This window comes from Cricetulus griseus, chromosome 5 (genome assembly GCF_003668045.3).
Source record: "Cricetulus griseus strain 17A/GY chromosome 5, alternate assembly CriGri-PICRH-1.0, whole genome shotgun sequence".
Lineage (NCBI taxonomy): Eukaryota > Metazoa > Chordata > Mammalia > Rodentia > Cricetidae > Cricetulus > Cricetulus griseus.
This window is the reverse complement of record NC_048598.1, coordinates 34,710,490-34,727,013: the sequence shown is the minus strand read 5'-3', so window position 1 is coordinate 34,727,013 and position 16,524 is coordinate 34,710,490. Positions and strand designations below refer to the sequence as shown.

The window sequence follows — 16,524 nt, the reverse complement described above, 5'->3', positions numbered from 1 at the left end:
TTCATCTGTCTGATCTGGTACCATCTGCTGGAATTTATCCATGGTCTCACTAGCCTTCTATAAATTCTGTAATTCAGCTGGTTACTTGGCACTTTCCTGTACTAAAGTTCCTGTGGACGGGGTTGTTAGTACAATAGAAACTGAGACTGTCCAGACAAGGTGAGAAACATGAGCTTCCTTATGGGTGGGCTAATATAATAGTCATTAGTAACAGTCATTAGTAAGCTAATGATAAATATATGCAGTGTTTGGCAAAACACAATTTACGTAATAACATCTCACTTAACCAGCAAAAAGACAACTAGCTGCTCCTTATCCATGTTATGCTCTACATCATGCTGGTTATTCTAGAAAGCTGAAGCAGAGAGCTTTCTGACAGCTCTGAAAAGCTAGGCTGCATCATTAGGTATAGGTTATGATTTTCTAACCAAAAAAAGGTTAATTGTCTGGTGGTCAATTAAATGTAATGTTAAGGTTATTTCTTAATTTTTCCAGGACTGTTTTTCTTTAAAAATAAGTAAATAAATAAATGAATAACTAAGCAAATAAATAGATAAATAGATAAATAAATGTCCTTAACTCCAGAGGTGGAGGCCAGAAGGCTGAATTTGAAGTCAGTATGAGGGTATGTGTGAGATCCTATCTCAGAAAACAAACAAATACATATAACCTGCAAAATATTATATGAAACCCATCAAGCAGCATATATCTTTTAAATAATAATCTGTATAGCTAGACAGTCTTTATTCACAAAAGACAAAAAACCCAACAGAACAACTAAAATATAAATTGACTGTTCCCAAGATTTAGATTGTCTAGTCCTAACATAAATTGTGAACTTGAAGACCAAAGTTTATAGAAATAATAAATGTTCAACCAAAATGGTTAGAAACAGTACTGGAGTGCTTTCCAAATTAAAGCAACCTACATTGAAAATTAGTCACTCGTCTCCTCCTTAACATAATAGACGCTGTCCATATACTCACAGAGCCACTACTGACCTATAATACACAGATGTGATGGTTAACACGAGGAATAGAGACAAAGGCCTGGGCTATGCAGTGAATCCCAGGCCAAGTTTCATTTTTCCACTTTTGTTTTTAATCACATATCAGTTGTGGGGTCATTAAGTCAACAAAGACAAATTAAGTTCTACCTTCTCAGCATGCTTGGCTTCATCTTGATTTTGTTCCGTTTCTTCCACATCCTCTTCATACTGTCCATTGTTCAGAACCCAGGCAGCTGTCCTTTCTACTGGAGACATTGTGGCAGAATCCACAGGTGATTGAACCTACATCAGAGATTTTTATTACTAGTTATGCTTCAGAAAGAAAATTACATAATTGTGATGACTCGTAATAAGTGCCTTCAGTTTTAGATAATTGTCTACTAATGCTAGGGCCAGGGAGTAGGGAAAGAGAACATGCATCTGTATAAGCACAAACCAATCTGAATTCATATTTATAGCTTCCAAGAACCATTTTTTTTTTCTGATAAAGAAAGCCTTGACATTGCTAATTTGCTCAACAAAACAAGTGTTGTCAGCTGTGATGTTAACCCACTGAAGCTAAGATGACAGAACAAAAGAAAGGACAAGCTGAGTGTTTAGATGATGGGATGTCTGTTGAAGCAGGGACAACCATGGACTAAAGAACTGGCTGATGCTAAGCAAGCTCACAGATGTACGTATCAGAATGCCAATACTGAGCTTTTATATTTACCATTCAGAAAAAGAGAAGTGGTGGTATTTATTACTTTTCTAGAACCTGACTTCCTGGTATGTTAGGACCATTAAAGAGTCTGTGTTTTGGGTTAAGGAACTTTCTTGGCCTTTTGTCTGTCTGTCTGTTTGTTTACTTAGGTGTGTCAGCTATGGAACCCAACGCTTTGTATGTGCTCTAGGCAAGTGCTCTACTACTAAACTATGTCCTCAGCACTACAAAGTTTGTTAAGAACCTAAGATCAAACTATGAATTCCAGAGAGTCTAAGCCTCTAAGGCATGTTTCTATCTAGTTAAGACAGCAAGATAAACTGTCTTTCTTATCTTTCTCAAGATATACAGAATGTTAAAAATTCTAGTCTTGAGAAGCCACTCTGCCACTTAGTAGGTAAAACTAATCTCTTAAATTCTATTTTCCTCATCTATTAAATGAAGATGCCACCACTGTCACAATTCCCATTACCTACCTGATCATCTCACAGAGAATTCTGAGGACTGGTAAAACAGTATATGTGAAAGTTCTTTGGTAACTTAAGAGTGTTAGTTTCTAGGCTGCCAGAGACAGGAATAAAATGTATATATGTTACATGTGTGTGTATGAGGGCGAGGAATGATGGAGAGGAAGGGGGAGTGAGTGTATGTGCAATAGCAAAAAATCTGTGTTTGTGTTAGCTTTTTATAATGAAAATGGATTTATATTTTGAGGAAAAACTCTAATTTCATAATTGAAGAGAATTTCCTCTCCCATTCAAAACTATACTTTAAGAAACTGTAACATTCTAGACTAGAACTCAATTAACTCTAAATTAAAGCAGATTATGATGACTCTGAGGATTAGAAGGTAAGATGAAAAGCCTGTCTTCAGAGACTTTATAAATACACACAGGACTAATATAGGCTGTCTTAAAGGTTTGAAGAACTCTGCTCAGTAAGAATGGTTTTATGCTTGAGGAAGGATGAAGCTTATGTAAGTAGACACACACACACACACACACACACACACACACACACACACACACACACACAATTGTGAATGAATGTGCAGAAATTCCCTCTCTAAAGTCATGATTTTACATTTGCACATGTTTTAATCTTAAAATTCAGTACCCTTTGTACTTAGAATCCTATTTCCACTTGTACTACAGTTTCAGAAATGTTTATTATACCTCATCTATTTGTGGGTTACTTTTTGCTATATCTACCTTATTGCTAACATTTATCTCTTTTTAAAATGACCTTTTATAGTTATATAAGCCCTTACACTAAGCAATATCAGTAGAGCCATGAGTTTGATACTATATAACTATGTACTTATATATTCAGATATTAGTATGTATCATTTATATAACTAAGTATATACCTATGTATACTTAAATAATTTTGAATATCATACTTTGAGAACTCTGGCCTATAGGATACAGTGTCATCTACAAAAGGAAAGAACTATTCATATCAAAAGTTCTGAGATCTGAGTGTGGTGGCATATGCCTCTAGTCCTAGCACTGGGGAGGTAGAGGCAGGCACCTCTGTGTGTTCAAGGTCTGTCTGGTCTTCATTGTGAATTTCAGAACAGCTAAGATTATATATAGAGAGATCCTGTCACAAAAAACCCAAAACTTATAAGAAAAACAAGACAGAGAGTGAAACATTTTGTAATTTGCAAGTCTTTATACACAAATACACGTGTAGTTCTCCACATGCTGGGTGTGAAAAACAGAGTACAATGAACTGTTTCTATACTGATTAAGAAAAATGGAAGCATTGGGTTTAATTTTCTGATATAAAACAAAAAGGTAGCACTATCTTAACTCATAGATACCAATATTTAAAGGAGACAAATATTTTACAATCAAATTACTTTAGCACAGTTAGGATAGATAGAAGCTGCTGGACTAGGATTTTTCTATTTAACAGCAGTTTGAGATGAAGTAGCTACTTTATAAGCTACTAATAACCTTACTATTAAGAACTTATTAAGGCAGCTATTGATAGCTTCCTGCTTTCAGTGATCAATGAGATGTTACTTGAACAAACTTTCCCTGTCATTTGTTATGGGTAACTTATTAACTATAAATCTTCTTAGTTCTAAACTATTAGTGTGCCTAAAAGCATACAAAGGAAAAAGATCTCAGCTTGAAAAGCATATTAAAAACAAGACAGCAAAAGCAACGTAGGTGATCTAGGCTTGACATGTTATGTGAGATTTTACAGTAAGGGTTGGTTCACACCCCTGATGATGGTGGCAACTATTGTATTTTTAGGAGGACTAATACAATAACCAGTGAATTGTGAGAGATTGTGCAATGGGAACTGGACATCTCAACTCTCTTCCTATTTTATTGGTTGAATCTTACTCTGGGTAAATCATCAAAATATTAAGATAGGTAAAATTGACAGGACAGGTCAGGTCAGGTCAGCTTTATTCTTTCTGTTTATGTCACATCCTTTAGAAAATCATGAGTAGAAAATAATATGGAGGAAGTCAAAAGAAGTTACTGTACTAGAGTGGAAGAAAATAGAGGTAATCTTGGTTCAAAAGTGTTAGAATATGTGCACTACATGAAAAATCTATAAATTGTCTTCTAAAGTTTTTCTTTTTAAAAAACATACTTATTTGGATCTGGAGTTAAAGGTCGATGAGCAGCCACATAGGTGCTGGGAATCCAACCTGGGTCCTCTGCAAGAGCATTTAGTACTCTTAATCATGGAGTTATTTTTCCAGCCCTGTTATTATTTTTTTTCTTTAGTTTCACATGTGCTGGTCTTCTTAATTACATCACCACCAAACAAACAGCACTACATCATACAATTCTTTTGAACAACAGTGACTAATTCAATGTACAAGAAATGCTTAATAAAATTTTATAGATAAACATTGAGTTTTCTTCAGAATTCACTGCTAAAATGTGTTGTTAAGAGAAGGACACTGTTCTTCCTGTAGTTTTTTGGAAAGGCTTTCAAAGGCTTTCCATTAACAATTATCCCAGTTCCTTTTTATAAGCTGGATATATAACAAAGCTCATTATTTCTAATTCATAGTCAAAGAAATGGAAGAGAGTGGCTGGTAAGGGGTTCAGATTTCATCTTGCTTAGTTACAGCCTTAGGACGATCATTTATAGTTACTTAACTTTTAAGAGGTCATGAACAAAAATGAAGGGTGAAAAAGACAGGAAAGGGAGGACATTCTACAATCTCCTTTGAGCTGATGCTAGGTAGGCTTCCCTGGGAAAAAATATGCTCTAGGGTAAAAAGGCCTGACACACAATTTCACCGATACTACAGTTAGTTCTAGCCTGGCTTTGCCGAGACAGCTGGGAACAGGTCAGTTTTCCTGCTCCTTGCTAGTGTTCATGAGGTAAAAACAACACTTGTTGACTTCAGTTTTCTTTACAGTCTGATATAAATGAATAATCAGTTTGGTATCAATACCAAAGTAACTAAACTCTGACAGTTCTTAAAGAGTTTGGTTGAAAGAGGTCTCAAATCCAAATGTGAAAACTGCAATGTGACAATGGAGAGCTTGTCACATGCCTATTTAAAAGGCTTTTGCAAATCCATTTCTGACATACTAAGTCTCCCATATTTAAAATAAAGTCTATTATTTGTACAAGATACATGACATGGAATAAATAAATAAATAGATGAGAATGAGAAAAAAAAAGAAATGCAGGCAGAGGTTCAAAGGGGTCAAAATATTTAGAATTTCCTGAGAAAGAATTGTTTCTTAGTAAAGTATTTCACTAGGATTTTATTTCCTTCCTACTCACTATTTGAGAATATTGAAGCCAGTCACACTGCCAACAAAGGCCTCTCCTTTGTGCTAAGACACAAATGGAATCTGCATGGGACACAGCCACTGGTGATTACACTGCCAACAAAACAATCCCCACAAAGAAACCCTCTAGGTTGGGAGAAAGAAAAAATTCCCAAACACTATTTGCAATTAAAATATGTATTTGCCTTAAAAATGTGCTGATTATAGAGAGGACTCATGTGAGATTAAAAAAAAAAACAAGAAATGGAAAGATAAGAATAAAAAGAATAACAAGTTCAAAAGAATAAACCATTTACTTATTGGATAGAAAACATCATTGTGGAAAATTCACAAACTTGAGCAATCAAAACAGCAGGTTTCAACTTCTATGATAGTGGCTGTTATCAGCAGGATATAAATGAAGATGAAATATTTCAAATCTGGGCTAGGACAGCTCACTGTTGCTGTGCCCCAGTTCATGGAAGTATAGACATTCCCTAATTCATTAATGGCTGTGACAGAAAAATTAAAATTTGTTTTTGGAGATGATAAACATCTAGGAAGTCTTATATTCACTGTGGAAGCATATGTTTTGTTCTTGTATGATAGATGTTATGTTTTTCTATTAAAAATATTATAAGTAGCAATTGATCTTAGGCAAATTCGTAAGAATTATAAGCACAAATACTACGTGATAGGACTACATGATAGAGGAAAGAAAAATGGCAAGGCAGAAGTAATAGGAAAAAAATTTAAAACATGTTTTGGAAAAAGTTTATTTAGTACCCTGCATGGGGCAGTTGGGTGGATCATATAGCAAAAGTACTGCCTGCCCGAAGAAGAGATTTTTGATTTCCTTTTCTTTTCAGGACTGGACCTAATCAATGTCCTTACCAATGAGAACTTTTCTACTTCTACCCTATCCTCACTGTCCTTTAGCTGCTCTAAGCTTTTATATAGCATTTCATCTCTAAAATTACTTAGCTGTCAATTCTTCTGCCAATAAATACTTTAACTCCCTGAAAGCAGTTACTATCAACTGGAAGCTAGCACAGAAATGTGATCAAATTAAATTACAAGAAGGCTTAAATAAATGAAGGCCTTCCACCAAAATCCATGTACATTTCTGTATAAATCTATGTGTGTATGTAAAAGACATGCTGGCCAGCTGTGGTGGTACCGGCCTGGGGAACCCTAAGGGAAACAAGTAGGATGACCATAGTTCCTAGCCAGCTTAAGCTACAGGCGTATGCATGATTTTTCCTTAGATGATCCTATTAGATCACACGAATCAGCACAATCTTGTGAAATACAATAAACTAAAAGGAAGAATTTAACTTGAGGAGCTTTCTTCCTCCAGAAAGTATAATCACCTGAGGCACTCTTCCTTGGAAGTTGGCTTCCTGAATAAGTTTAAGCTCATCCTCAACTTCTGTATCTAAGGATTCTGCAAATGTCCAACTTTTAAAATAAATACCAATGCAAGGGCAGGGGGAAGGGTTCTTACCATATTAGCAACAAGGCAGAGCTAACTAAATCAGGAAGCACCTCGCTGTAACAATGTAGCTATATCAACAGATGAGTTGAGATTTTATTATAGTCTTCCTGAGCAGCTAGTTTGTTACCTAAAAGTATGTCATAGAATTCTTTTAATCATGAACTCTTTAGAACTTACACAGTATAAATATGTTTCAAAAAAATTCCACGAGAGAGGGCAGGGACTCACCAGCCCTCACCCAAAGCTAGAGAGCTATTAACAGTTGATAGCTTCTGGTAGGAAGGTTAAAATTTATTTTTAAAGGAATGTGGTCCCTAGTAGGTACACTCCACTCTAGTGGATGACCCCATACCCATGATAATGCATGAAGCTGGAAGGGTACGGAAGGTAGATGGTGAGGAGATGGGTGTGGGAGAAAAATATGATCAAAATACACTGTTTTCATGTATTAAATTCTCAAAGAATTAACAAAAATATACACATAGTATACACAGAAGTCACAAAACTAGTTAAGGGGCTGTGTGGAGGGATTTCAAGTGAAGGAGATAGACTTCAGGTAGTATGAAGGAAGAAAGGGGAAATAATGGGACAGGAAGGGTTAAATGGTGGTGTGGGATGGGAAGGGATCATAGTTTGTATAACTAAAACTAAAGACCTCCAAGAATGCCCCATGGAAACCCATTACTGTAGATGCTTACACACACACACACACACACACACACACACACACACACACACACACACCCTTATTTATATGAGGAATTCAAATGGAATTTCTTGATATGGGTGGTACATGGGGAGAGGAGGCTATACCTCTCTCAAGCACTATACACCATAAGCTATCAATAAAAGGGCCAGTGCCAAGTCAGGTTACCTTTTTTTTTTTTTTTTTTTGAAATGTTAGTTAGCAGAACCCCACAGACCCCAGGCAAATATTAGAGCATATTGCCACTGCTCTTGGTTTCCCTCTAGAACTTGAAAGATGATCTATTGCTGAAGACACTTGAGCCATAGGACAATCAAGCTTCTAGAGATGACCTGGAAGCTTCATCCCTAACGACCAGTTTTCACAGTGCTGGAAGGTTCTATGCATGCTATTGGGGGGGGGTAATCAGTAGTCTTCCCAGCTGTGAACCCTGGTAGCTACAATAACAACTGGCTTTTCAAGATATGTCTAAAGAGCGGGGCTAAAAAGAGGGCTCTGCGGTTAAGAGTACTGACTGTTCTTCCAGAGGACCCTCGTTAAATTCTCAACACCCACACGGCAGCTCACAACTGTCTGTAGTTCCAGTTTCAGGGAGCCTGACACCCTCACACAAGCATATATGCAGGCAAAACACCAATGCACATTTTAAAAAAAAGTATGTCTAAAGAGCAACAATCTCTTGGGATTTAAAGACCCTTCTCTAGAATTCATGCCTGGTAGTATTAACTGGGCCCAAATCCCATCACTGGTTAGGTGATAGGCCATAGGGAACAACCTAATATTATTCTGCTAAATGAACACAGTAAGAAACCGATACCCTTCATTTCTTATCTTTATATCAATACATTAGTGCATCTCTCATCCCTAATGAGAGAAGCTTCTTTTTGTAGTAGATGGTGATTAATACAGTGACCTACAACTGGTCAGTGTGTAGAGAATAAAGACTCTGGAATGTTCAGCTCTAAATGGGACATCAATAGCACACATCTCCCCTCTTTAAGGCTCAGGGATCATCATGGAAGAAGGGGCAGAAAGACTGTAAGAAACAGATGTCGATGATTTTGTGAAACATTATTTGCTGGACATGACAGAACCACCACACACATTAACTCATAGCAACTGTGGCTGTGTATACAAGATTAAGTCAGCCCAAATCCCAACATATCTGGATAAGGGATCATTAAGTCCTATGACTCGATGAGATGCCACTGGCACCTGACTGTTGCTGGATGAGGGAGAGGAAAGTTGTCTTTAGGGATATGGCTCTTGAAAAACTACCCATGTAGTTTTTCATAGGTAGGTAGTCCTATACCTGAGTGTTTTTTTTTTTTTTTTTTTTTTTTTTTAAAGAGCAAACACATGGAACTGGGACAGAAAAGTAGTGTTGGAGGATAGGGGAGGGGCTAAGGGGAGGCAATGGGGACGGGTTTAATCAAAATACATTATATGCAAACTCTCAAAGAAAAAAAATACTCAAGCCAGGTACAGTGGTACCTGGCTTGGGAGGCAGAGGCAGGCTGATTTCTGTGAGCTCAAGGCCAGCCAGGGTTACTCAGTAAGACCTGTCTCCAAAAGTAAGTAAATAATAAAATAAAAATATTATATTAAAAATTTCCACAAATACAAAAAATTTTAAAGGGAAACCCCTTTTAGGTGAAAGAAACACACATGGTGGCGGTGGGGGGGGGGAGTGGAAGAAAGAGAGACCTTTAAAGATATTAGTTCATATCTAAGGGCAAAATATGTATCAATGATTCAAAGTGGCATACATAATGGAAGAAATTATTGAATTTTGGGCAAATAAATAAAATTTCAAAATGTTGTATCAGGATTGGTATGACATTAGCTAGACATGTCCATGTGTCTGGTAATATAAAGGATGTGCAAGTATTCCAAGTACTTATCAACCATCATGTTTCTATATCTTTTCTTCTTTCCCTTGCCTCTCTAGGTGTTCAGTTGTTTATTTTTCGGGCTATTTCCAGGAAAAGGCACATGGGACCTGGCATTTCCATAGGGAATTGGGGGATGAAGTGGAGAGCAGTTAACATTAAACTGTAAGCTCAGAATACAAAACTATATTCTGGAATCTTAAGGAAAAAATTAAGAAGGGTACATTTCCAGATTGCCTAAATAAAGGTGATTTTGACTGTAGTCTCCTATATAACTGTATAATTATTCACCCAATGCCACAGCTCTGGTCTAAGCTGCCCGAAGAGGCAGCTCTGTTCCTCATAGAAAAGAAAAGCCTCTTGAGTGTTTGTTAGAGTATCCTAAGGGTAACCAGTCAAGTTCTGCTCTGTTCTCATCTAGTCAGAACCTTCTAAAACAGAACCTTTCTTCTGTTTAAAGGTTACAGAAACATTCTTAAGTGGAAACCTTGTTACCAGTTTGATTTCTGGACACCATATTATATATATAGAAACCTAATTGTCCATCCAAGCAGAAGCCAAAGCCCTCTAGCATACTTTACCTGCTGTGTCTGTTGTCTCTGGATTGCTCTCACTTTGGGAACAGGGCTCTCTCTGGAGGAAGAGGACTGCTGCCTGGATCGGCTCCCATTCTGCACAGGTTCAGCCACCAGCGCTGCAGATGCCACTGACATGCTCCCTGTGCTGCGTAAGGAAGCACTATGTGGGAGGGATGGGGGTGCTTTGGCTCGGGCACCTAACCCAGCCTGGTCCATTTTCCGAATTTGGGACTGCCCAGTACTATTTTGTCGTGGTAGAGCAAGAGGTATGTGTCTGTCTGGTACAGTGTGCCGCCTGGAATAGTCTTCACTGTGCGTGCTTCTTTTGGTGAAATCTTCCATGCTGCTATTGCTGGGTCCACTGAGTTTGAAGTCTTCACTATTGCTTTGGCTTCTAGAACTGGCAGTGCTTAGGTTCTCCAAACTAGAATCTACAGAGGCCTTTGGCATTGTTGGAACTGGATTGTTGAGGTGATAGACAGGGTTCTGGAATGACAAGGGCTGGAGACTTCCTGGCTGGTTCAAGGCTGGGTGCAAGGGTCTTCTTACTTGAGGTGCGCTCTGGGGAGTGCTCTGGGTTTCCCGAAGTTGTTTGATGCTAGCCACCTGGGTTATAGACAGTTGGCTTCCTGCGAGGCGCATAGGCACATCAAGCATGACAGACGCATGCTCCACCTGAGCAGCATGAGTGTCCTGCAGGTCCATGAGGGAGATGCTCCGACCATTAGGAAGGCTGTTTTCCTTTTCATCCTTTTCGGAGTAAGTCATACTCTGGGAGGAGGCTTGCTGAACCAACAATAACGTTTTCCCTCTAAAATAGCCGTCTGTGTTCTCCTGGCTTGGAGATTTTAGTTTATGCAAATCACTGTGGAAAAGGAATGGCCCCTTAATTATTCTTGAAGCAAATTCAACATAATTAAAAGTGCTTCCGTTTGGGCATATGAACTCTTTTGAAGTTTCACAGACCCACTATGGAAGTTGTATTTCCTTAGAAACTCAGATTTCATCACTACATATCTTAGAATAAAATCTAGCATTACTATTCTTCTCCCAAAGGTAGAAAATAATACACCACCCACCACTGACTTCAGTTTTTAATGAGTTAGAATACTCTTTCAAATATCCTAATTCATACTTAGATCTGTCTAAACTTTCAGAGAACCTCTGGGTTCACTGTTAAAGGCATAAATTGTTCCAGTTCAGAGCACAAAGTTGAAGGTTCCACATTTTATCTGCCCATCCAGCAGACATAGACAACTCTAAAACAGTTTGAACTGAGGGTCTAGGGCAGGGGTTCTTGTGGGTCTTGAACACTTTGGAGGCTGCATGTCAGATATCCTGCATATCATATATTTACATTTTGACTCATAATAGTATCAAAAGTACAGTTATAAAGTAGCAAGGAAATAACTTTACGGTTGGGGGTCACCACAACATGAATTACCATATAAAGGGGTCACAACATTAGAAAGGTTGAGAACCCCTGGTCTAGGGAGTAGTAGATCATATGAAAACATCAATTTTATAAAAGCCCTTCATCTTCCAAGAAACATGGCAAATAGATCTTTGTGCATATTTACACTACAAAATGCTACAGTAGCATCCTGGAAAATAAAGTAATACTGGCTGTTCTGCATTGTGACAAAAAACTGGATTTATCTCAGATGATTCTTTTCAGCTGCTAATAACTTGTAAGTTGTGAACTTTAAAAAGTAAGATAAATAGGTTTCTGTCAAATCTAAACATTATCTGTTTGGGGGGCAACATTCAAATCCTCTTGCATACCTGTCAGTGGGGTCTTCAAATATTTTCTGCAGGCCAGAGGAGAGGCTTCCACTGACATTTGGACTGGAGCTATGCTCAGCAAAGCGTCTCAGTTGCTGTTGTATTGGTGTAGGATTACTCAGAGACTTGGTAATATCAGCAAGAACACGAGGGAGAGGCCCCAGTTTTGCCACAGTTGCCTGTAGGAAGGAATTTTCACCCTAATTGGACAATAAGCATTGTGACATCCACAACATATTGTTTTGGGGACAATGATGCCCATTGATGGAAGGATGTAGGTTGGAGGGAGGGTAGGTATTGCATATGGGAGTGGCAAGTTCATAATGCATTGTTATGGAGCAGCAGAACCATGGCGTCGAGATGAATGGAGGAGGCGGAACAAGGTGCAGTAGACATTGAGGAAAGAAAGGAAATAGAAATTAGGATTATGCAAATAAAATTTTAAAAAACATGCTCAAAACAAACAAACTATTGCCATTCCAACTGAAATATGCATGCAAAGCACACTATATCTTCGAGTGACTAACAGACCAAGATGGAGGAAAAGGGAAGAACCAAACACCTTCTAACCAAAAGGAACTTCAGGATCAGATGACTGGCTAGTGTGATAAAACTTCCAAAGAAAAAGGTTTATGTGAGGAAAGCAATGCATGCCAACATACAGGAAGGTGCTGCATTCAGGGACCCGGAGAACTGCGGTACATGCAGTTAGTTTACAGTGTAATCCACTATCCCAGACAATCTTGGGAACCTTGAATCATTGTCAACTGAGTCTTGTTAAAAAAACAAAACAGTAAAATCAGGTGATCTTTCTCTCTTCTCAGATACGTCTAGATATCTGGCTCCCATGACTAAAGTCTGTTAAAAAAGACTTTGATCATGAATAAACTAGGCCTATTTCATAATTGTACGTGTATCTTACTGATACAGCTATCTAACAAACTTTTAAAATAATTGTTTTATCTATCTTAATCATTTTTTTCCTATGACATTCTTATCTTCACGGGTTCTTAAGGAATCCCTTAACCACTATGCAGTTTAGGATAATAGTTATGGTTATCTGTAGGTCTTCTTAATCTTCTGAGTGATAGGTAGACTCTCTCTCTCTCTCTCTGTCTCTCTCTGTCTCTCTCTGTCTCTCTCTGTCTCTCTCTGTCTCTCTCTCTCTCTCTCCTCTCTCTCTCTGTGTGTGTGTGTGTGTCTATGTGGTGTGTGTGTTGTTCGTATGTGTCTGACAATCAAGCCCAGGGTCTTATTCATGCCAGGCAGGTAGTCTACCACTGAAATAGATTGTGTGCTTTCCTTCCTGATCTGACATTCAAAACTAAGGTCTTAATGTGCCAGGCAGGTGCTCTAACACTTAGCTCCATGTTCCAGCCAACTGACACTCTCCCACTCTGCCTGAGTAGGTATGAACGTCATCTAAAGAATGCATTTACTTGTTCAACAATGTTAAACTAAGATTCACAGGAGAGAATTTACTTTCCACATCACTTCAACTTAGTATCCATATAGCATTTCTTAAAGTACAGAAGTAGCACTTGAGGATAAGGAATGGTTTATGGTTTTATAAATATTTTAAGTATCAGTGGACATACTACCATCTGTAATTTTTTCTAGAAAGTAAATTTTACTAAGAAGTTTATTCCTATATACTCTTTATTAGATATAACATCTTATAGGTAAGAGGAAAATTTAAGAAAACAAATAAATCCTTATCACAGAAAAATAACATTGATTACTGAATTATTTTCTACTACAGAATCTATTCCTCTTAGTAAAATCTAGAATGAAGAAAATGATTGGTATGCTTTATACTGAGCTATTCAAAAGACATAAAGTTCACTTGGCATTAGGAAATAAATGATTATTTTTATTTTCTTAATTCACATTGGTAGATAAAGAAAATATCTGTATTTTTGAATACTATGTGACTCTTAGTGATGAAAATTATATCCAACTCTGACTTACACAGTGAGAAAAACAACTTCCCCCACGGTGAAATTAAGTATGATGAACAATATTTTATAAATATGTACTTTTAAAAAAGATCTTGTCTTTAGAAATTACCAGATGAAGTTTCTTACACATGGATAAAGATGCATATATTAATATTTGATAACAGTTTCTAGGTAAGTTTTCGTATGTATGTATGTATGTATGTATGTATGTATGTATGTATGTATGTATGTATCCAGCAGAAAGACTTATCATCATGATGATCTCTAGAATCTGGACACTAAGGTTCTGTATCCACTTCCCACTACCCTCCCTCCTCCTACTTTACCTTATCAAGTTGAGAGACTACTTCCCATAGTAAGGAATGCAAAACTGACAGCTCTCTGCCCAGATCAATGTAACCATCAAAGCCTGGTGTGTTTGAGATGGTGTCTGGATTAGAGATCTCCAAAAGGAACCGCTTCATTCCACCCCATTCATGTTCTAAAAAGTCATTCATGAATGCCATATATTCCTCTTTGTTACCAAACCTGAGGTGAGAAAATAAGAAAGAACATAGATCAAAGAAAGATAAATTAACATTTTGAGTTGACTTACAAAGAGGTATCATTTCTTTTTATTTTGTGACGATAAGGATTTTAAGTTGTAACTGCTAAAATACTCTTTCTTAATATTACTTTAACTCATGTTGAAAAACTCAAAAGTAGAGATAAAAATTCTTCTTTTGGCCTTCAAAGTTCTGACATAATACAGTCCTTAATTATCTACTAAACGCTCACCAAGACAACCATCAATTTTACTAATTTTTTTTTTCAGTTTCCAAATATATTCCATAGTCTCTTTCTTACCCATAGTTCATATTGAACCCCCAATGGATGCCTGAAACTGCAGATATCATGGAACGCTCTATATTTTACCCTATACATGCACTCTTAAAATAGCAAAAACAAAAACAAACTTAAAAGGACTTTAGTTTCTCTTTAGCACATCCAAATTGCCAGCATAACAATTTCTGGTTTGGGGGGACCATTACTAAGTAATATAGGGTTATTTGAATATAAGCATTACACTTCAATAGTTAATCTGAAAACCAAGAGCCTATTAACAGGTAGGTGGTATGCACTGCATGGATACCCAGAACAAATGGATGAGTGATATCCTGGGTGGGACTGAGTTAGACATCACAACACATCTCCTATTCACAATGGTTTAGATATTGCATTTGATATTTTTGGATTGTGTTGATCATAGGTAACTGAAACCATGGACTTCAGTCCTTGCACAAGGGGAGACTGTATGGGAGGGAGCCTTTTCTAGGTCTCTGTTCATGCTCTATTTCAGAGAAGAAATTTCTGTCCATCTGATTTTAGCTATCCTTCTTTATGCCCCAACATAACCTACAAATACTTTTTATCAGAAATAACTTAAATATGGGCAAATCTTTATGTGCTGGCTTAGCTATAAAGTCCATAAAATTCAAACAGTGAACTTCAAAAAAATTCTATTAGAGATAGTTTAGCACTTGCTGCTCTTCCACAGGATCTGGGTTCTATCTCAGCACCTACACAGTGGCTCACAACTGTCTCTAACTCTAGTCCTAGAGAATCCAATGCCCTCTTTGGGCCTCTGCAGGCACCACACATGCAAAATACACATACGTATAAACAAAATTTACAAAATATAGGAGAAGACAATCTGCTTCACTGATACTTTTTCTTCTATACACTGTTGATAGAAGCTTTTCTGTCTCAATATTAAATATACCTCTGATCAATTTTGCAAAGCTTCCATTCTTTCCTGGTCCATCAGTCCTTCCTTCTTTCCTTCCCCTCCTACCTTCTTTCCTCCCTCCCTCCTTCCTTCTTTGAGATAGTCTTACTGGCTGGTAGGCCTAAATTTGCTATGTAGACTAGACTGGCCTTGGACTCACAGAGATCCACCTGCTTCTACCTCCTGAGTGCAGGGATTGAAGGTGTGAGGCACTGTTCTGGGCTTTCTAACTTCCTTTTGAAAATAAATTTAAGCCTACAGAAAAGTTGAAAGAATATATAATGAACACCCCTATGCTTTCCATCTATATCAACCATCTGTTAACCTTTTTTCTTATTTGCCAGATTTGCTTCCATTCTCTACAGATACATATAATTTTATAGAGAGAGCCATTTTAAACTCAATTACTTTAGTGTCCATTTTTTCAAAGTGAGGAGTATCTCTTATATAAATAAATGCTATTTTCACATTAAAAATTTTAAATTATTCATGAATCATCTCATATACAGTTCTTAATTAAATTCTACTTGTTTTTTCCAAATAATAAAAAATTATTTTGAATTATATGTGTATCTATGTGCACGCAAGTGTGGGTGCCCCCTGAAGCCAAAGTTGTTGGATTCCCTTGGAACTAGGAGTTGTAAGCTACCTGATATGAGTGCTAAGAACCAAACTCTGGTCCTGTGCAATAGTTGTAAGTGATCTTAAACGCTGAGCTATCTTTCCAGTTCCCAAATAACTAAAACAATCTTTATATATGTTTATTTTGCATGTGGGAGGTGGTGCTTATACACCATGGTGCACATGTGGAGGTCAGAGGCCAATTTGTGAGAGCTGGTTCTTTCCTTCCACCATGTAGA

General features: G+C 37.4%; 1 protein-coding gene across 2 annotated transcripts in view; it reads right to left on the bottom strand.

The window, feature by feature from the left end:
• Window positions 1-16,524, bottom strand: part of Rasal2 (RAS protein activator like 2) — a 246,104-nt gene that overhangs the window by 13,377 nt on the left and 216,203 nt on the right. Inside the window, exons 13-16 of one of the 2 annotated variants that reach the window (XM_027417286.2) lie at window positions 14,223-14,424; window positions 11,936-12,135; window positions 10,154-11,015; window positions 1,157-1,291 (exon numbers count right to left, since the gene is read on the bottom strand). In XM_027417286.2, coding sequence (XP_027273087.1) covers window positions 1,157-1,291; window positions 10,154-11,015; window positions 11,936-12,135; window positions 14,223-14,424 — 1,399 coding nt within the window. The remainder of the gene's footprint in view (window positions 1-1,156; window positions 1,292-10,153; window positions 11,016-11,935; window positions 12,136-14,222; window positions 14,425-16,524) is intronic. The other variant, XM_027417287.2, reaches the window with a different exon arrangement.